General features: G+C 38.7%; 1 protein-coding gene across 6 annotated transcripts in view; it reads right to left on the reverse strand.

Moving 5' to 3' along the window:
- The window catches only part of LOC139749432 (uncharacterized), a 457,243-nt gene that overhangs the window by 94,467 nt on the left and 340,832 nt on the right, over positions 1-21,944 (reverse strand). For 3 of the 6 annotated variants that reach the window (XM_071663280.1, XM_071663278.1, XM_071663281.1), the window contains 2 exons: positions 12,729-12,854; positions 6,786-6,979 (listed from right to left, as the gene is read on the reverse strand). In XM_071663280.1, coding sequence (XP_071519381.1) covers positions 6,786-6,979; positions 12,729-12,854 — 320 coding nt within the window. The remainder of the gene's footprint in view (positions 1-6,785; positions 6,980-12,728; positions 12,855-21,944) is intronic. The other 3 variants (XM_071663279.1, XM_071663282.1, XM_071663283.1) reach the window with 1 other exon arrangement.

Genomic DNA, 21,944 nt, shown 5'->3' on the forward strand with positions numbered 1-21,944 from the left:
GGTGTGACACAGCAGCTTGCCAAGTGTTGTGTTGTCTTGTTAGTGGTGGGGGCACACCAGCAGCCAGCCCTCAGGAGCAAAAATCATAGTAATACTTAAAGAAGAGGGAAAGTGAACCAACACTGCAGCATTGAGCAAGAGGGTCCTGTTTGGAAGTTAGCCTGGAGCAGTTTATAAGTTGGAACACTTCTGACTCTGTCAAGTAAGGATGCACAGATAGAACCACCCGAGATGTGAGAGCAATGCTTCATACAAGGACAAATCAATCTTTTGCATAAATGGAGAAACTGTTCAACAGAAAAGAAGTTTCGACATCTAAACAGGACATCCTCATTCTTAGAAGCAGACTTAGCTATTCCCGTAGTGTGGGGTTTACAAGAAAGAGTGGATATTACAGTAATACCAATTATGTTCACTGAGTCATGAGGTGGAATTACTGAGCTGTCAATGGAGAGATGAGAGTTGTCAGGAGTTTTCAATAGAGAGATGGGTAGAAACTGGGTCTTGGAGGCATTGAACTTGGCTAGATTTCGTTTACCTGACTGTCCAATTCTGATTTTTTGGGGGAAGCTGTGGCAAGATGAGGTGAAGAACAAGTGAGAGAATGAGCAGAATTGAAGGATGTGGATGAATGCAGCACTGGGTTGTCAGCATACATTTGATTATTTGTGGAATAAAGGAAATCATTGAAAAGGAGGAGAAAAATTGTAGGAGACAGGAGAGAACCTTGAAGGACACTGATGTTGATGAAGAGGGGAGAGTGATCTATCAACAACAGACATAGATCGGCCAGACAGGAAGCTAAATATGAAGGAACAAAGTGAGGAAGGAAAGCCAAAAGAGGGGAGCTTAGAGATGACACCCTGATCCCACACCCTGTCAAAAGCTTGGGATATGTCAAGGGCAACCACATATGGCTTCCCAAAATCATTCAGGGATGATGACCAGACATTAGTACGACAGGAAAGAATGTCACCAATGGATCTCGCTTTACGGAAGCCATATGGTGACAAGAGAGAAGTCTGTGAGATTCAAGATGTGTGATGATATGTGAGCAGAGGAGGGATTCAAAAACTCTGGAAATGGTAGATGTCAAAGCAACAGGACGATAGTTGGAGGGGTCAGAATGGTCATTGTTCTTAGAGATGGGATGTATTAAAGCATGCTTCCAAGAGGAGGGGAAAATTCTGATTTTTATAGAAAAATGGAACAGATGAGCATGCACAAAAAGCAAGTTAGGATGAACACTCTTTCAGTAAATGGGGATGGATGCCATCAGAACCATGAGCCTTGCTTATGTCTAGAGAGGGAAGTGGTTTTCGGACAGTCCAAAAAGAATTTATGGGAAGGGGTGTTAGATTAGTCAGAGGAGCATCAGTGGGCAGAGGAATGCTAGTCATGCAAAGTGGATTTAGAGGAGAAATGGGAACCAAAGAGAGTTGCTTTGTCTTTGGGAAAGGTGAAGGAAAGGTAGAGTGAAAGAAGTTGTTAGGGATGCTCTTAGCTAAAGACCAAGAAGACCTATCACTGGATGATGAGGAGAGGTTGTTGCACTTCCATGGAATAAAAGAGCACTTCGCCTTATGGATAACATGCTTGCCATGATTATGGGCAGTGAAGATGAATGGAAGTCAGAGGAAGGAGAGTTTTTGCAAGCCCAATAGGCCTTATCCCTTGCTTGAATGGCCTCAGAACAGGAATGGTTGAACCATGGATTGGAAGAAGAGGTCATTTTGGAGGAAAAATAACCTTTGGCAAAGAAAGAAGCATCAACACATAAGAGCTGAGCTTCAAATCCAGAAGGAAGTACAGGGAAAAGTAATCTTTCATGTAAGTCTCTTTCACAATTTTGGCTGAAATTATGTTAATTATGGCTTTCAGTGCATTGAAAGAAAACTATGACATGGATTATCCTGAGATCCTCAGGTGTTTTCTAGACCTGATTCTTTAAAGCAGAGAAGTTACAAAATGTGGAAAAGATGAGTGAAGGAAGAGAATTCCACAGCATGACTGTATGAGGAAATAAAAAGGTGTGAATAAGGCCCAATTCTAAGTAGTTGATCTCCATACAGACATTATACGAAGCAGCAGCTAATTATGTGCCATGGGTCTATGTCTCAGGGGATGGGACATATGCAATTAATTCAGAAGAATAGTAATCAATACCTGTAGAACAGCGAAAGGGAAGCAACATCATTGTGGACAGGAAGGGATGGCTGAATAGATGTGATAGTATAAGAGTTAACAAGGTGGACTTTTTCTGATTCCATTCTGGCTAAAGAAGAGGTGGAAGAGGAGTCACCCTATATATGTAAATGGTACATCTAGCCCTTGTATAATGACAAAGCTACATTCCTGAAATCTGGCACTGCAGCAAAATGTAAATATACATAAGTAAATAAAATTCACTTTACATGGAGGTGGTGTAGGGTGGGAGATATGTTCCTAAGCAAAAATATGCTGATCTGGGAAAATGTGGGGTACCATCAAAGTAAGGGAGACAATTCTAAAAATCAACAAAATATGGAAAACATTTAAAAATCAACTGAACCTATGAAAACCTTATCTAAAATGACAGTTGCATGCTTCCTATTTATCTGGTTAAGGTATGAGCCCTATGGCATACTAGCTGTAAGTATTGATGCAAAGCAACAATCTGAAAGACTGACCAATCACAGATAGGGTCAATGAACTTGTAAGAGATGTGTAGGTGGTCAACTGACCTGTTGCCCACTTATATGGTTATGTGGGTGATTTGATTTTATATCTACAAAAGACAAGGGAGAAATCTCAGTGCAGAGGGATAATGAAAATGGGTAGTGCAAGAAATTCATCAAAATGCTTAGAATACAAGATAGTAGCTAGATTTCCCAAACCATATAATCTGCATCAGTTTCGGGAAAATGACTGGGCAGGAAGTCAGGTATAACACAGCTGACAATCTGGGTGATTAGTCCAGCCTAAGGAGCTTATCATGAACCTCTCTACTAATCCAGAATTTACCCTTTTTCCCTTTGATTTATTAATAAAATCTAATTATTTTTCATGGACTCCTGTAAGTGAGGGCTGAAGCATATGCAGCACTAGTGGCAGGATAGGTTGACAAGTGCTCGACCAGGGAGACTGGGTACTACCAAGGGGCTGTTTACCTGTTCTTCACACCCAAGGATCCTTTGAGGAACTGTGCATGATATGCAGCCTGCTGACATCTGAAAGGCTGGGTAGGAACAATGTGATGTGTTTGTTTGATATTCTGCCATCAGAAGCAGTAGCCTGTATGACATTATATCTTCCCAATGTGTTCTAGGCATTGAACACAGTGACACATCATAAAAGATATTCAGGCATCAGAATTAAGGGACAGCACTTCAATAGTGTGTAAATTCAGGCTTACAGTTATCACAAAATAGTTGAAATTAGGTTATAATGGACAAATCTTTGCTTCATACTTCTACAACATATGTGCCTTTCCTGTTAGTCTTCTTTTTCTGTTCATCCTCCTATAGTACAGCAATGTCGTAGTATTTTGAGTATTTCTTAGTAAATTTTCCCATTTCACAATTTCATAAATTACAACTATTACAATGCATGCTATACTTTCAAATTCATGTGGCCAACCAGATGAGTACACTAAATGATCACTAGGTACGCCTTGCATTTACTCTATCTATTTTCTGCATTTTCATGAAAAGCAGATGGGTAATCCATGTATTAAGCAAGATCTCACGAACAGAACTGTGAAGAAAAATATGTAAAAATTCATTGAAGTGCCCAAAAACATATGAAAAATACAATATATCATATTCTATTAACTTTATGTTGAACGTTTCACACTGATGATGCTGATACTCAGTAAGGCTTTCACTTATTCTACATACTTTTCTTCGATATCTTTCTAAATAAAAGCCTACAGAAGATAACTGCACAGAACATACATACAAAAAATACAACTTACATCATTTTATTCATTACATGTTGAATGTATTCAACTGCAAATTATCACTGCTAAGTAAGACTTCCTTTTATTTCACTTTATTTTCTCCTAAATATTTTTTATAAAGTATATGATAATTCATACATTAGGGTAGAGCCTACTGAAGAACACTGTGTTGAAAAAATGAATGAAAAATACAATTTACTGCATCATTTATCAATTACAACTTCCTTTATAGGCAGACAGGAGTTTGGTAAGGATTCCACCTCCTTGGTATGAGCTAGTACAACACTGTTGAATGTGGAATAAGAAATGATTTGTATCCAATCAAAGACAAAAATATCTTTCTCTTGTGCTCTCACTAGAATGGTCTCCCAAATAGCAAAATCATCTTAAATACTGAAACAGTACTGAAACATAAAGAGAAAAAACTATTTCTTATAAAATGAAAGATCATCACACAGAATGATAAAATAACCAAAAAGCAAGAGAAACTCTTCAATTCACCCACTGAGAAATAATAACTTTTTGGTGCATATGAAGCAAGCAACAACTCATGGCAGGAAGTCAAACAACCAAAATGTTATTACAATACAGTTGGAAGAACTGGGGGGAAATATAGCTAATATAGAAGCTAAGCTTTAGGAGGTAACCTCTTGCAACATCGATACCACGTGGTTCTTCCACTACTTTTCAACAAGCTTGCCTGGTCTTTCCCCTTTCATTACTGCTTCCTCCAAATCATTAATCATGGCCTACAAACTGAAGTTATGATTTCAATTCCATAAGTTGCCTCAATGAACAAGTGCTTCTAAGATCTATTCTGCTGCAACGGTTTTTATTGTTGTCTGGTTGATCATTTGATGATTTTCATAATTTCACTTTGATGAAACACTGAGCAAAAGAAGACTGAGATGGAGGAGGCCTTTCGCATTTCAAGAGAGAAGAAATGCACCTTTCAAATGGCTATACCTGCACAATGGAAGAAACACATGTTGGACTAATGCTATAACAAGTTAAGAAGTAAATGGAATAGTCTTCAAAGGAAACTGAACCGTATGTTACATCAACTTATTGAAAACTGTGATTGGACTAAGAATGCAAACCATTCCTTTGTGATGAACCTGTCCAGTAGCAACTTCACAAGGATTCATTGTGTGTCCTAGGTTATGGATTATAAGTTTTGTTTGCTCTAACAAAAAAGTTTCCTAAGCTATGATTAAATTTTGTTTGCTATAATAAAGAAGCTGACTGTTGGATTAAGTTTTGTTTGCTCTAACAAAGATGTTTACCGTGTTGATACTGCAAGATCATTTCAGTTTAAAAAACTACAGTAGATTATCTAATGATGAAGTTAACATCTGTAAAGGTTTAGTTTGTGCCAGTTTGTCAAAACCAGTGGTTCCAAATTGTCCAAAAGGTTTATCAGTGCTATTAGCAATTTGAAAAAATATATTGGAGATAGGGGAGAAAGAATACTTCCCACATATTCCCTGTGTGTCGTAGTTATACTTTTCCAAAAGAAGGAACAGGGAAAGGGGCAAAGTGAGGATTTTTTCCACTAAGGCTCAGTCATCTATTCTGGAACACTATCTTGCTAATGTGGGAAATGGTGATTATGTATGAAAAAATATTACTAAAGCAGTAGTAGTTGGTAGGCAGCCAACGACCAGGGAGGTATATGGCCAGTACTACCCACCTGAGTATCAGGAGGGTTAGTGACATCTGCTTAATAAGCCAGCACTTTAGTGGTTGTCAAGTTGCACTCCTCTGACCCAAGTAGCTGTCTTTTCTTTCTGCCTCACTAACATGTGGGCTACCAGCATCCAGTCCACAAATATACAATCTCTCCTTTTAATTGTAACACTTGACAACACTTAACTCATGCAGCTCATTCTTCATAACTCTAGATTTTCCTGCGGTGAAAACTATGCGCTAGCCCTGCCTTTTGGCAAAATGGCAGGAACAGTAAATGGAAGTAGTAGGCAGGAACATTTAGGCAGGAGCATTAGGTATAAACATTTGGGAGAAGTAGTAGGCAGGAACATTAGATAGTAGTGATTAGGAACATTGGGTAGAAGCCTCTGCAAACACTGTGCTAGACTTGTCCTCTGCCAGTGGCCTGTTAAGGGTGAGGCACTAAAGGCTAAGAAACGGCACTAGAGTTCTTTAGTTATGGAGACTGTTGCTGCAGCCACCACTTTGAGGGAGTTCCAAATGGAACAGGGATCAGAGATAGAGACAGATAGATAGATAGTAAATACTAAGCCTTACAGTATCAAAATGGGGAGACTAAAGAATCCTAAGGCAAGCAATATGTGCTTTTGTATTGAATTAGGTATAATTATTGTCATTGGAGTACATATGGAGGAAAGATTAGAGTGAGCTGGGATTCAGAGAGATGATCATGGGGATAAGGAGACTGATGCTATTTGATAGTGAAGTTGAATTTAAGACTATGAATATTGCATAAGTGGAGAGAGAAACAATCAAGTCTAGTTTCAGGGTTGGTTGAAGTGGGGAAGGTTTGGTCATTTGATGGCAGGCACAGTAAATGTAAACAACATACATAAATCAATTAGTTGCATGACAGGAGAGAAAGTACAAGAGATGGAGCCCCCAAGAGTGTAAAACTCCCACCCCATAAAAAACAAATGGGTAAACACAAAAAGTTAATAATTACAGGGTCCTGGGTATCATTCTATCTTCCTTGACCAGAGTATCTTATCTATCAAAATCAAATTTTTTTTTCTAAATATAGCTTGAATATTGAAATCAATATGCAATCTTAAAAAAATTAAAATCATATCGACCTAACAACTTGTGGTTAAAAACAATCTTTCCGTATTACCTCCTGGTTGAGGATATCATCCACATCATCACTAATATCGCTGAAGGTGTCCTTCTCCTGTAGCGTTGTATCAGCTTCAACTGCAGCAGCTGTTGGTGACTCTGTCCTTCGTCTCTTAGATTCTGTTTCATCCACATTCTTATCTTCTGAGAGTCCTCTCTTTTTACCCTCACCACTTCCAGCATCACTTTCTACTTTCAAAAAATATAAGGTTAAAGTACATAAGTTCATGAAATCCATAAGCTTTACTATCATATCTAAGCCAAGTAAGATGTTGTGTGCATTCATAGCAAGGGAAACCAAGTAGGTTATTCTTATCATTTTACTGATACAGTAACTTACACTTCCATTCATTAATCTGTATTTTAACTCAAACTCATACCATATCGACTGATCTACAATACATATAGCATTTCATCTTTCTGCAATTCCATACTCATTTCACTTATACCTACTCCGGTAATAATTCAAGAAGTCTATCTTTCATGTGGTCATATCCATAATACTTCATCCTTTTCTTTAGCAGCTCTGACACATTCTATGCAGAAGCTTTGTTCATAAAATATGCATGTCATGTATCGACATTACAGCATACTGAAACATACTGGTCAGTGATATAAGAATATACTGATAAGCTATTAATGTTCAACAACTGAAATACACCACACAATAGTAAGAAATTTCTGTACATATATTGAAGAGATCAGCAATAAAAATTTTCTCTACTTCAGTAAAAAATGGATACAATTAATTCTTTACAAAACGTTTTCACTTTATATTTCATGAGAATATATCTATAATTCTCTTTATCTCTGTGGATAGGGGAGAAAGAATACGTTCCAAGTATTCCCCGTGTGTCACAGAAGGCGACTAAAGGGGGCGTGAGTGGGGGGGCTGGAAACTACCCTCCTTGTTTTTAAAATTTTCTAAAAAGGGGAACAGAAGGAGTCAAGCGGGGAGTGCTCATCCTCCTTGAAGGCTCAGACTGGGGTGTTTGAATGTAAGTGGATGTAACCCAGATGAAAAGAAAGGAGAGATAGGTAGTATGTTCGAGGAAAGGAATGTGGATGTTTTGGCTCTGAGTGAAATGAAGCTCAAGGGTAAAGGGGAAGGAAGAGTGGTTTGGGAATGTCTTGGAGTAAAGTCAGGGGTTGGTGAGGGGACAAGAGCAAAGGAAGAAGTAGCAATTCTCCAGAAGCAGGAGTTGTGAGTGTATGTGATAGAGTGTAAGAAAGTGAATTATAAATTCATGTTGGTAAAACTGAAAGTGGATGGAGAGAGATGGGTGATTATTAGTGCCTATGCACCTGGTCATGAGAAGAAAGATCATGAAAGACAAGTGTTTTGGGAACAGCTGAGTGAGTGCATTTGCAGCTTTGACACACAAGACCGTGTTATAGTGATGGGTGATTTGAATGCGAAGGTGAGTAAAGTGGCAGTTGAGGGTATAATTGGTGTACATGGGGTATTTAGTGCTGTAAATGGAAATAGTGAAGAGCTTGTGGATCTGTGTACTGAAAAAGGCCTTATGATTGGGAATACCTGGTTTAAAAGGAGAGATATATATAAGTATACATACGTGAGATACAGCACTGGTGGCTGATTTGGGTGAGAAACTACAGAAGCTGGTGACTGACTTTGGTAAAGTGTGTGAAAGAAGAAAGCTGAGAGTAAATGTGAATAAGAGCAAGGTTATTAAGTACAGTAGGGTTGGGGACAAGTCGATTGGGAGGTAAGTTTGAATGGAGAAAAACTGGAGGAAGTGAAGTGTTTTAGATATCTCGGAGTGGATTTGGCAGCGGATGGAACCATGGAAGCGGAAGGGTGGGGAGGGGGTGAAAGTTCTGGGAGCACTGAAATATGCGTGGAAGGCGAGAACATTATCTCGGAAAGCAAAAATGGGTATGTTTGAAGGAATAGTGGTTCCAACAATGTTATATGGTTGCAAGGTGTGGGCTATAGATAGAGTTGTGCGGAGGAGGGTGGATGTGTTGGAAATGAGATGTTTCACAACAATATGTGGTGTGAGGTGGTTTGATCGAATAAATAATGAAGGGTAAGAGAGATGTATGGTAATCAAAAGAGTGTGGTTGAGAGAGCAGAAGAGGGTGTTTTGAAATGGTTTGGTAACATGGAGAGAATGAGTGAGGAAAGATTGACAAAGAGGATATATGTGTCAGAGGTGGAGGGAACGAGAAGTGGGAAACCAAATTGGAGGTGGAAGGATGGAGTGAAAAAGATTCTGAGCGATCGGAGCCTGAACATGCAGGAGGATGAAAGGCATGCAAGGAATAGAGTGAAATGAAATGATTTGGTATACCGGGGTCAACGTGTTGTCATTGGATTGAACCAGGGCATGTGAAGTGTCTGGGGTAAACCATGGAAAGTTTTGTGGGGCCTGGATGTGGAAAGGGTGCTGTGGTTTCAGTGCATTATAGATGACAGCTAGAGACTGAGTGTGAATGAATGTGGCCTTTGTTGTCTTTTCCTTGCGCTACCTCATGTGCATGCGGCGGGAGGGGTTTGTCATTTCATGTGTGGCGGGGTGGTGACGGGAATGAATGAAGGCAGCAAGTATGAATTATGTACATGTGTATATATGTATATGTCTGTGTATGTATATATATGTATTCCTATGAGTCCACGGGGAAAATGAAACACGAAAAGTTCCCAAGTGCACTTTCGTGTAATAATCACATCATCAGGGGAGACACAAGAGAGGAATATAACAGTCTGTTGATATACATCGAAGAGATGAAGCTAGGACGCCATTTGGTAAACATGTGATTGTCCAAAACATGTTTTGGACAATCACATGTTTACCAAATGGCGTCCTAGCTTCATCTCTTCGATGTATATCAACAGACTGTTATATTCCTCTCTTGTGTCTCCCCTGATGATGTGATTATTACACGAAAGTGCACTTGGGAATTTTTCGTGTTTCATTTTCCCCGTGGAGTCATAGGAATATCTTGATCACGGGCAAAATTGTGATCCTTTCCAATATATATGTACATGTTGAAATGTATAAGTATGTATATGTGTGTGTGTGGAAGTGTATGTATATGCATGTGTATGTGGGTGGGTTGGGCCATTCTTTCATCTGTTTCCTTGTGCTACCTCGCTAACGTGGGAGACAGTGACAAAGTATAATAAATAAAATATGTGAGCAGGAGAGATGGTCAAAGGGCGTTACTGGATTATGTGTTAACTGATAGTCGTGTAAAAGAGAGACATTTGGATGTAAATGTTCTGAGAGGGTTAGCTGGAGGGATGTTTGATCACTATCTTGTGGAGGCGAACGCGAAGATTTGTAGAGGTTTTCAGAAAAGAAATGAGAATGTTGAGGAGAAGAGAGTTGTAAGAGTAAGTGAACTTGGAAAGGAGACTTGTGTGAGGAAGTACCAGGAGATATTGAGTGTAGAATGGCAAAAGGTGAGAGCAAATGACGTGAGGGGAGTGAGGGAGGAATGGGATGTATTTACGGAAGCAGTGATAGCTTGTACAAAAGATGTATGTAGCATGAGAAAGGTGGGAGGTGGGCAGATTAGAAAGGGTTGTGAGAGGTGGGATGAAGAAGTAAGATTGTTAGTGAAAGAGAAAACTGAGGCATTTGGAAAATTTTTGCTGGGAAGTAAAGGAAATGACTGGGAATGTATAAAAGAAAGCGGCAGGAGCTCAAGAGAAAGGTGCAAGAGGTGAAAAAGAGGGCAAATGAGAGTTGGGGTGAAAGTATCATTAAACTTTAGGGAGGGTAATAATGCGCATGAGACAAGAGAACAAATGGGAACATCGGTGAAGGGGGCTAATGGGGAGGTAATAACAAGTAGTGATGAAGTGAGAAGATGGAGTGAGTATTTTGAAGGTTTGTTCAAGGTGTTTGCTGATAGAGTGGCAGATATAGGGTGTTTTGGTCAAGGTGTGCAAAGTGAGGGGGTCAGGGAAAATGGTTTGGTAAACAAATAAGTAGTGAAAGCTTTGCGAAAGATGAAAGCTGGCAAGGCAGCGGGTTTGGATGGTATTGCAGTGGAATTCTTATAAAAAGGGGGTGACTGTGTTGTTGATTGGTTGGTAAGGATATTCAGTGTATGTATTGATCAGGTTGCAGTGCTTGAGAACTGGGAATGGACGCATAGTGCCATTGCACAAAGGCAAAGGGGATAAAGGTGAGAGTTCAAATCACAGAGCAATAAGTTTGTTGAGTATTCCTGGGAAATTATATGGGAGGGTATTGATTGAGAGGGTGAAGAGCAGTGTGGTTTCAGAAGTGGGAGAGGAAGTGCGAATCACGTGACTGCTTGAAGAATGTGTGTGAGAAATACTTAGAAAAACCTATGGATTTGTACATATAGCATTTATGGATCTGGAGAAGGCATATGACAGGGTTGATAGAGATGCTTTGTGAAAGGCTTTAAGAGTGTATGGTGTGGGACATAAGTTGGAAGAAGCAGTGAAAAGTTTTTACCAAGGATGTAAGCCATGTATACATGTAGGAAGAGAGGAAAGTGATTGGTTTCCAGTGAATGTCAGTTTGCGGCAGGTGTGCGTGATGTCTCCATGGTTGTTTAATTATTTTTATGGATGGGGTGGTTCGGGAGGTGAATGCAAGAGTTTTGGAGAGAGGGGCAATTATGCAGACTGTTGTGGATGAGAGGGCTTGGGAAGTGAGTCAGTTGTTGTTTGCTGATGATACAGTGCTGGTGGCTGATTCGGGTGAGAAACTGCAGAGGTTGGTGACTGAGCTTGGTAAAGTGTGTGAAAGGAGAAAGTTGAGAGTAAATGTGAATAAGAGCAAATTTATTAGGTTCAGTAGGGTTGAGGGGCAAGTTAATTGGGAGGTAAGTTTGAATGGAGAAAAACTGGAGGAAGTGAAGTGTTTTAGATATCTGGGAGTGGACTTTGCAGCAGATGGAACCATGGAAGTGGAAGTAAGCCACGGGGTGGGGGAGGGGGTGAAAAGTCTGGGAGCGCTGAAGAGTGTGTGGAAGGTGAGAACGTTATCTCGGAGAACAAAATGGGTATGTTTGAAAGAACAGTGGTTCCAACAATGTTATAAGGTTGTGAGGCATGGGCTTGGTAAAGTGTGTGAAAGGAGAAAGTTGAGAGTAAATGTGAATAAGAGCATGTTTATTAGGTTCAGTAGGGTTGAGGGGCAAGTTAATTGGGAGGTAAGTTTGAATGGAGAAAAACTGGGGGAAGTGAAGTGTTTTAGATATCTGGGAGTGGACTTCGCAGCAAATGGAACCGTGGAAGTGGAAGTAAGCTACAGGGTGGGGGAGAGGGTGAAAAGTCTGGGAGCGCTGAAGAATGTGTGGAAGGTGAGAACGTTATCTTGGAGAGCAAAAATGGGTATGTTTGAAAAAACAGAGGTTCCAACAATGTTATATAGTTGCAAGGCATGGGCTATAGATAGGGTTGTGCAGAGGATAGTGGATGCGTTGGAAATGAAATGTATGAGGACAATATGTGGTGTGAGGTGGTTTGATCAAGTAAGTAATGTAAGGGTAAGAGGGATGTGTGTATATATACATTAGTTTCCATCTTGATAAATCAGGTCATCTAATAATTTAAGTATTTCCTGTGGGGTCAATGAGTATGCACAACACACAGGTCAACAGCCATGCACATTTACTGGCTACAAGTCGTACAATAAGTCAAAAACATCAACCAATACTGGCTATACCTAAAGGCTTAAACAGTGGTACAAAAAGCTAAAATATCCATGTATCTTGGTTGTCATCCTGTAAAAGAAAATCCATAAATGTCGACCCCCATCTAGGGGTTATGGGCAACACTCAGCTGAAGTATGGTAATGATTTCTCCCTTTCAATCTTTTCAGTATCTGATGGTACAAGAAATATAAAACTCGTTCATGAATATACAGAAAAATTTCCACGTAATGTATATCTTCTGCCAAAAAGTACCTAAATCTGGTTTTCTTACCATCTGGATTAGCTTCTGTTGCAGGCTTCTCTTTCTTGGCAGGTGAGTCTCTGTCTGACTGGGAGGGACCATCAGCAGCCCTACGTACCCAAGAGCCTCGGCCTGGGTCATACTCCCATAATTCACCTGAAATATTTTGTTAAATATATCAATATTTATGAACATGAAACCAGAAGAAAACATGTCAAAACTTATGAGTTATGGGATATTTCAATGAAAAAATGTTCCAGACAACTGCTTCTGGCTATCTAATATTTTTTCTATAATTATTCTTACAACAGCAATATACAGTATAACAGAATGTGCTCAAGAGAATTTCCAAAAATGAATGAGTCTTTTTCTAGCTTTTAGAATAAAAAGAAGTATGACTCTAAAATCAACCCTTAAACTGTAGCTACCAAAAAACCTTAATTACTGTTGTATTTGTAACGAATATGAGAAAAAATCTCAAAAGCATACTATGATCTTATATATCAGAGGTATGCATGCATAGAGTATGAACAATAAAGAAAATATGTTATCTACAACTGTTTCATTCTCATGGAGTGTTAAACTTTATAAATACAACAATGAATGCTTATTATTGTAACCTTAAAAGCATATCTCTTTTGCTGTTTAGGAGTGATGAGCTTTTTAAATGCATTTATGAACACAAACTAAGGAGCAAAAAAATCTGAGTGTATCATATTCTTATAAGATTAAAGATGTGCATGCTTAAGTATGAAAAATGAAAAAATAAATCCTTGATCTACCTTAGTTTTGCCAAGTGGAGTGCTGAAGTTTTCAAATGTATTTATGAATGCTAACAATTCAAAATTTAAGATGGTGACACAGAAATCTTCTCTCAGGTCATGTATGTCACAGATGATTATGATCCAATTAATGTAGTAAGTCACAGATGATAGCAAAAGATGAATGAGGTTTGTCACAGTTTCAGGGTTAAGGAGCGCTTATCAATATCTGGCATTACAGTACTGTAGTCCTATTATGATCTAATCATTTTACAGTTCAAAAGGATGTCATCAGTTTGTAGTCTGCATGTAATTTATGAAAAATAAAGGAATTTATGTGGATATATAGGTCTACTTAGGGAATAGCTGCTGAAAACACTAAAATGATAATGGGAACATTACACCAAAGCAGTGGGATATATACTCTTCTTGAAAGAGATAAATAAAATTCTGCTGTATTTTCTTTAAATCAAAACCTTAAAATGATTATAACAGAATTCCTTTACAGAACACTGGAAGACAACATGCCTTCTGACAAAAGAGGTCCTGCATTGCAAACAGGTTAAGCTTGGTCTTGGACCAAAGAGCAGGTAAGTAGAATGTGAATTCCCAGATCGCCAGAAAGACTTCGACACTGTACCCCACTAGAGGATGATTAATCCCTTAACGCCTCCAAAGGGATACTTACATAAGCCAAGCGACATCCCTAGATGGATATTAATGCATCAAGTTTTGTGCCTCATTTTCAAGGCAGCATACCAAGCCTGGACAGTGGCTGAAGTGAAGATGCATGACAATATCCTCCACAGTCAGTAATTCTCTAACCATGCCAATGAAAGTAGATATTCATAAACTTTATAAAATAGAAATTGCAGAGATTTTAGCTAGATTTACAGGAACAAGGCAATGATGCTCCAGAATTATTCAAAAATGATCTGTATTCAGATTATGTGGAATGTGATTTTATGGACACTAAACTTTTATTACAGCATTGTAAGTTACTAAGATGAGGCAGGAGAAAGCCTTCTAGCAAGAGTGGAAGCATTATTGCCAGCACCCACCTGATCTTGACAACATGTGTGCTAGTACAATGTGGTATGTGGATGGTACTTCTACGAAATTTTAGTTTTGCTAATTATGAAAAAATCAGTAAATCATACTGATCATAGGAGGAAATAATTCACTGTATAAGATACAACATAATAATATTCGGCAAAAAATATTTTGGTGTACGTAAAATAAATGATAAAATATGTACAGTGGTAACATACTTGACACTCTTTTGCATGTTGTACTGAAACATCTACAAAACTTCTACACATTATCAGTGAACGTGGATAAAATATACTTCTGATTTTTTTTTCCACTGTAACATATCTCTGAAAGGTAAGATTAAATACATTTTACAGATAACTTGAAAAGCATTAATTTTGAGAGTAGGAAAGGATTATGAAGAAAGCTACAGGAATGAATAAGGGGTACACTTCTTTGCTGAGCTGAAAATTCCCAATGCGAAAGAGAATGGAGGATGCACGTCAGAGGTACAATCTCAAAATGGGCTGAGAATACAAGTGGAGTGCTGCAAGGCTCAGTCATGGAACCACTGCTATTTTTGGTGTATGTTAATAACTTAACAGGACTAGACTCATACATAAACATGTTTGTGGGTGATGCCAAGGGCATGAAAGAAATAAGGAATGAATATGATTGCATAAGCTTACGGGAGGACCTGAACAAATTCCAAAAAGGGTCTGATGAATGGAAGACAGGGTACAGCACATATAATTGCAAGGTAACGAAGATGGGACACAGCAAAAGAAGGCCCCAGTATGAATACTACTTAGTACGATACCAGATACAGAAATAGATACGTGAAAGAGATCTAGGGGTCACCACTGCACCTATTCTGTCACCAAAGCTTCACATCAGGAGATACATCAAAGGGGTAAACTGCATGATGGCAAATATCAAAATCACATTCAAGTACATGGATAAAGAAATATTTGACAAGCTATTCACAACACATAGTAAACCAAAACTGGATTATGCCATTTAGGTCTGGTCACTGTACCTAAAGAAATATAGAAATGTGATTGAGAAAGTCGAGTAAAGAGCAACTAAGATGGTACCAGAACTGACGGATGATTTACAATGAGACATCGATGGTTACACAGCTGTCCATTTTACTTACCTATCTATGTACCTACAAGTAACTACAATGAGATTTTGTCCTGATTGAAGGGTTAGAATGTAACACCCACCACTTGAATTGTATGTTGAAGGCTAATGTTTTTCTCAACTGCCTCTCCTTTACTCAACACTTGTTAGTTGTATAATGCTATTTTCTTAAACAGCTACTCTGCTCGCACAGTTATCTACTCTAGGTTCATTTGGTACTGTCTTCAACAACAATTATAATGTTGTGAATGTTTCTGTAGTCAATCCTTGTTCACAATAAACAGTTCTTCAAAAGGACCAGAGTTACCAGAAGTCATGACCAAAAGCTGAGAAAGAGGAAGAGGAAGGTTAAGAAGTATGCAAAGAAATACTGGTTTAGTGTAAGGGTAGTTGATGGCTGGAACAGTCTAAAGAAGAAGGCTTTGTATGGTAGCAACATCCAAAGATTAAAGTCTTCTTGATGGTGCATAAAGTACGTGAGATGGGGTCCCATGAGTGTAAAGTTCTCTCCTCATGATGTACAAATGGGTAATTACAACCCACTATCTCTCGTATAATTTGATACTTACAGTTACTTACAGAAGCAGATCATGTTTTTAGTTCACGCAACTTTTCCATTTTGAGTCAAAAACCAAAATTTTTGATTCTGCATATGTAGAAACATGTTGAAGCCTACACTGACATCTTCCAACAAAGAAAAAGGAGGCAGAAATCCAAGTGTAGGCTCCTTAATATCATCAACAATATTCTTTCTTGCTGGAGACATGTATTCTCCACAATGATACTTAACAGAGAAGTTTTCTCACTTACGACAATCTACATCCTCTTGAGGACGCTGGGATTGAATCTCCAATGATATCATAATTACACTCACTTTGCTCTCCTGTGCTTCTACTGTTTTACCAAGGTGATTGAGCATCTGAGAATGACAGTCTTATCTAAAGCTCTGGGTTGTGTGAAATGTTTCATTTACAGAAGTCAATCCCTTTACATCATAGAACTCTAAAATGTTTAATGATGTGATGATTGTGTAAATGAGGAGTTTCTTTTTTGGAACTGCTTTGCTTTTTCTTTAAGGAGCTAGACTATTCATCTTCATATCTCCTTGAGTTAACTTGAGTCCAGGCTCTCTCTGCAGAGGATGTCTAATACCCATGCAAACTGTGTGTTGCATTTCTATAAAAAGAGAGATTTCATGAGTCTGATCCTAGAGCAGAATGAACGGGCATGCTGTCAATGGCCCTCTTGAAGTCTAATGGTATCATGGATAGCTCAGTTATGTGCAAAATATAGAAAGTCAGTCTGGTCATTTATCAGTTCACTTAAAACTAATTCATAGTTTTTTGTACTTTACTTATCTCTTTACTATCATTTAAGTGTATGCACTCTTCTGTTAGTATGGACCTACGATAGTTGAAGTCCTTAATTTCATCTTTGCATTTGAGTTATTTTTTTCAATATTTTCTCTTCTCATTTCTGATTTCACTGTGACACTTTGAGTTAGAAGTCTACTGCTTTGTCTTCCTTTTCAGAGTGAACTGTGGCCTTTCGAAATCTGCAACTATGACCTACACCAGTACCTTGACTTGTGATGGGGTTGTATTCCTGGGCTGCCCATTGCAAATCAAAACATTGTTGAGCTATTGAAACCCATGTTATCAACCTCATGAGTTATGTTACTAACAAATATTTTTGCAAATCTGACCCTTGTGGATGAACTACACTTGAAACAACCTAGCTTATCACCTACAAACCAAATTCTGTTATGATGTAATTCATATGATATTTAATGAAAACTGGTGCTGGATTGGGATATGATGCAGTGATGAGTACTAGGAGGTGCATTAGCTTAGTCTATACATCCACAGAAGTATCTGATTCAGTTGCTGTTAATCATAAGTAATGCATATGAAATCTTATGGCTGCTTACCAAAAAAAAAAAAAAAAAAAAAAAAAAAAAATGGCAGTTAGGGCATGAGGTGCTGCAGGAGTGGGGCAAGGTGGATTGAGGGTGCTATGAAGTAAATGAAGTTTCTGCAAACCTTTTTACATAACCCCTGAGTTACTGCTTATGGTTCAATGAATGTTGTCACATCACAGGGAATGTAGTTGAAATTTGATGACTATCTACAAAAAAGGTGATAAAGGCTTCAGATGCCACTGGAATGCAGTGGGGTGCTGGGATTTACTGTCTTTGTCACTCCTAATATCATCTAATTTAGCAAACATTACCAAATCACTGGTAATACAGACTTTTAATAGCCTTCCTAGCCTTAGGATTTTTTGCCTAAAACACTAGCAAAGATTTGCTTAAGCATAAAATTTCTCAGCAATTCCTTTGGCCAAAATCATCACATGATCTTTGGTGAACATCAACCCTGGAGCAGACTTTTTCTTCCATGCTAAAGAATGTCCTAGGTGGAACCATTCCAAATAAGCCTGTTTCACCCACACAAAATATGTGCTGAGAAGTGTATCTATTTTCTGAATGATTTTCTCTACATGAACATGAAATACTTGCAACACTGAGAATAACTTTAGTAAGAGCAAAGTTTGAAGCACAAACAGATGGCATATGAAGGTATTTTGCCAGTTGGTGGCATACAAATGTAAAAGTATTTTGCCCTGATATCATTAAGACATGCATGATAAATGCAAAATGACTTTAAACAAAATATTCTAACAAATCTTACTCTCAAAAGATTGTTTACCTTGTTAAAGACTCAAAGGTAACAAACAATGAGACCCACAGACTTGACTATAATCATGAGTTTCTGAACAGTATCAAACCTTCTAAATGAACCTCAATAGAGATGGCCTACAGTCCTGTGCACCCTTGAGTACTCTCAACATTCCTTCCAGATATGTTGAAATGCTTACACTTACTTTGGATGAGGTAGATATTGCAGCGGCAGTGATAACGAATGTATCTTACCAGCTGACAGGATAAAAGCTAAACAGTATTTTGGTATGACATCATTAGCAAATACATAAGTATTAAAATACCCAAAGATAATCATTTACAGAAATGTTCTACAGGTTGTGCTTCTCTAATCCAGGACTCTGCAGTCCAGCAACTTCCATGGTCCAGCATGATTTGAATCTGCCACCATTAGTTTGTGGATCTGCCACCAGGGCAGAACCATTGAAAATGTTCAAGGTGCCAAAATCTGTTTACACTGCAGCCGAGCTAATTAACAGTCCTGTTAATTTCTTGTATTCAGATTTTTGCTGAAAATGAAAGCCAGAAAAGTTTAAAGTTTCAGAAAACTTTGAAAGGTGCCAAGAGTACAGAATTAGACAGTGCACTTGAACGGTGATTTAAGGTTCGGCATAATGAAGGTGTAAGCATTTCTGGGGAGACACTTATCGAGCAGGCCAAAGTTTTTCACAGATAACTAAATCTTGACTATGATTGGGAATATTCACAAGGATGGTTACACAAGTTTAAGAAGAGGCATGGAATTTCAGCACATAGTGTGGTGGAGAAAAGTGTAGTGCTGGCATGGAAGCATGTAGTGTAAGGTCATATTAAAAGAATCAATAAAAACTCCAATTCTCTATTAAACAACAAACAGGGCAAGAGAGATTGTATGAGGTGGATGCCTGGCTGGGACTGACACAGCATGGGCAGGCTGCCTCGGTGATAACAACAAAACAACTGTAACAAGAATTGAACAAAGCCAATAATCAACCTATGGTTATTCGTAACATTAACTACTCATCACAAAGCTGTGACAGTCTGCGGGTGAATTTGTACAGTTAGTGACAGCAGAAAACTTAGCCCAGAACAAGTGTATAATGCAAACGAATCTGCCCTGTATTAGCACTGTATGCCATGAAAAACCTTGCCCAAGATCTTGAGGAGTCTCCTTCTGGGGATACTTCTGATGTGTATTGAGGTAACAATCAAAACCTTGTTTGAAATATATGATGGCTGAATCATTTCCTATTCTAAGTCTTGTTCAAACTTTGATATCAAGCAATATGTACGTAGATTGAGCTGGCAAGACTAGGGGTCTATAATACGTTAACATAGGAGGTTCCATAAAGGTCAATTTCTGTTTTCTGGCACTTTCTGTGATCAGCAATAGCCAAGTCCCAGTGTTGCTGGATTAAAGAGGTTCAACCTGTATTGTCAAAAGAAGAGACTTTTTGACACTAAAATCATAAAGGTTAAAAATTTTCTCTTTTTCAAATCTGTCTCAAGTTGAAGAAAGGGTATTGCAAGCCAATACAATGCAAGCAAATTCTAAAATAATGCAAGTCGAAACATAGCGAGCTGAGGTTCTGGCATAAAATAGAAAGGAATGCCAGTCTTGTTCATATGATTTTTTTGTATTTCTCTTTTACAGGTTAAGTACCTGGTACATACTTGAAGTGCTTCTTCAGCAAGCCTTTCTATACATCCTTGTACTGTTCTGTCACTATGCAGTGATCCCCATTAGATGCAACTTGCTGATTATAAATTTCTTTCATCTCATAAGTTTAACATCAAAATCGAATCTGTTCCTGATTTTTTGTGGTATGCTAGTATCCACAATTATTCATTCTTTAATCAAGTTGTGATCTAGACTGGTATCCATATCTATCTATTCTTTGACTGCATTCTGATCTATGTACAATGAATATGAGATAGTTGTTATAATTTATCCATGTCATCAAGGCTGGTTTTAGACCTTGGGACAGCCCGAGGCACTTCAGTGGGCCTCTCATACACAGAAATTAAAATATGCAGCAACTCACTAAATCTACACATCAAAGTCAATCTACTGCATGTAATTAAAACTGACAAGGTCCATACAAACATACACAGAAATACTACAATAGCTTCTTTCTGCATTTGGCATCTGAAAAATCTTTAATGAACTCTTCAAACTGTACCATCTTTAGAGCACTGCTCTCTACATCCAGTACGCAGAGAGCACTTAGTCTTTCATAGGTCATTGTGGTTCTCAGATAATTCTTTATCAGTGCCAATTTGCTGAATGATCTCTCTCCTAAACAACTAGTGACCATCATGCTCAAATATCTATCTTGTCATCTAAGCATGGGAATATAGGTGCATAAACAAACATTCATGAGGCATTTATGGATCTGGAGAAGCCATATGATAAGAGTTGATAGAGATGCTCTGTGGAAGGCATCAAGAGTATATGGTGGGGAGGTAAGCTGCTAGAAGCAGTGAAAAGCTTTTACTGAGGATGAAAGACATGTGTACGAGTAGGAAGAGAGGAAAGTGATTGGTTTCCAGTGAATGTCGGTTTGCGGCAGGGGTGCGTGATGTCTCCATGGTTGTTTAATCTGTTTATGAATGTGGTTGTTAGGGAGGTGAATGCAAGAGTTTTGGAGAGAGGGGCAAGTATGCAGTCTGTTGGGGATGAGAGGGCTTGGTAAGTGAGTCAGTTGTTGTTCGCTGATGATACAGTGCTGGTGGCTGATTCAGTTGAGAAACTGCAGAAGTGGTGACTGAGTTTGGTAAAGTGTGTGAAAGAAGAAAGCCGAGAGTAAATGTGAATAAGAGCAAGGCTATTAGGTTCAGTAGGATTTAGGGACAAGTAAATTGGGAGGTAAGTTTGAATGGAGAAAAACTGGAGAAAGTGAAGTGCTTTAACTATCTGGGAGTGGATTTGGCAGCAGATGGAACCATGGAAGTGGAAGTGAGTCACAGGGTGGGGGAGGGGGCAAAGGTTCTGGGAGCGCTGAAGAATGTGTGGAAGGCAAGAACGATATCTTGGAAAGCAAAAATGGGTATGTTTGAAGGAACTGTGATTCCAACTATGTTATATGGTTGTGCAGAGGAGGGTAGATGTGTTGGAAATGAGATGTTTGAGGACAATTTGTGGTATAAGGTGGTTTGATCGAGTAAGTAATGAAAGGGTAAGAGAGATGTGTGGTAATAAAAAGAGTGTGGTTGAGAGAGCAGAAGAGGGTGTACTGAAATGGTTTGGTCACATGGAGAGAATGAGTGAGGAAAGATTGACAAAGAGGATATATGAGTCAGAGGTGGAGGGAACGAGAAGTGGGAGACCAAATTGGAGGTGGAAGGATGGAGTGAAAAAGATTTTGAGTGACTGGGGCCTGAACATGCAGGAGGGTGAAAGGTGTGCAAGGAATAGAGTGAATTGGAACGATGTGGTATATCAGGGTTGATGTGCTGTCAAAGGATTTAACCAGGGCATGTGAAGCATCTAGGGTAAACCAAGGAAAGTCTTGTGGGGCCAGGATATCGAAAGGGAGCTCTGGTTTTGGTGCATTACACATGACATCTAGAGTCTGAGTGTGGATGAATGTGGCCTCTGTTGTC

The sequence above is a fragment of the Panulirus ornatus genome, chromosome 7, assembly GCF_036320965.1.
Source record: "Panulirus ornatus isolate Po-2019 chromosome 7, ASM3632096v1, whole genome shotgun sequence".
NCBI lineage: Eukaryota > Metazoa > Arthropoda > Malacostraca > Decapoda > Palinuridae > Panulirus > Panulirus ornatus.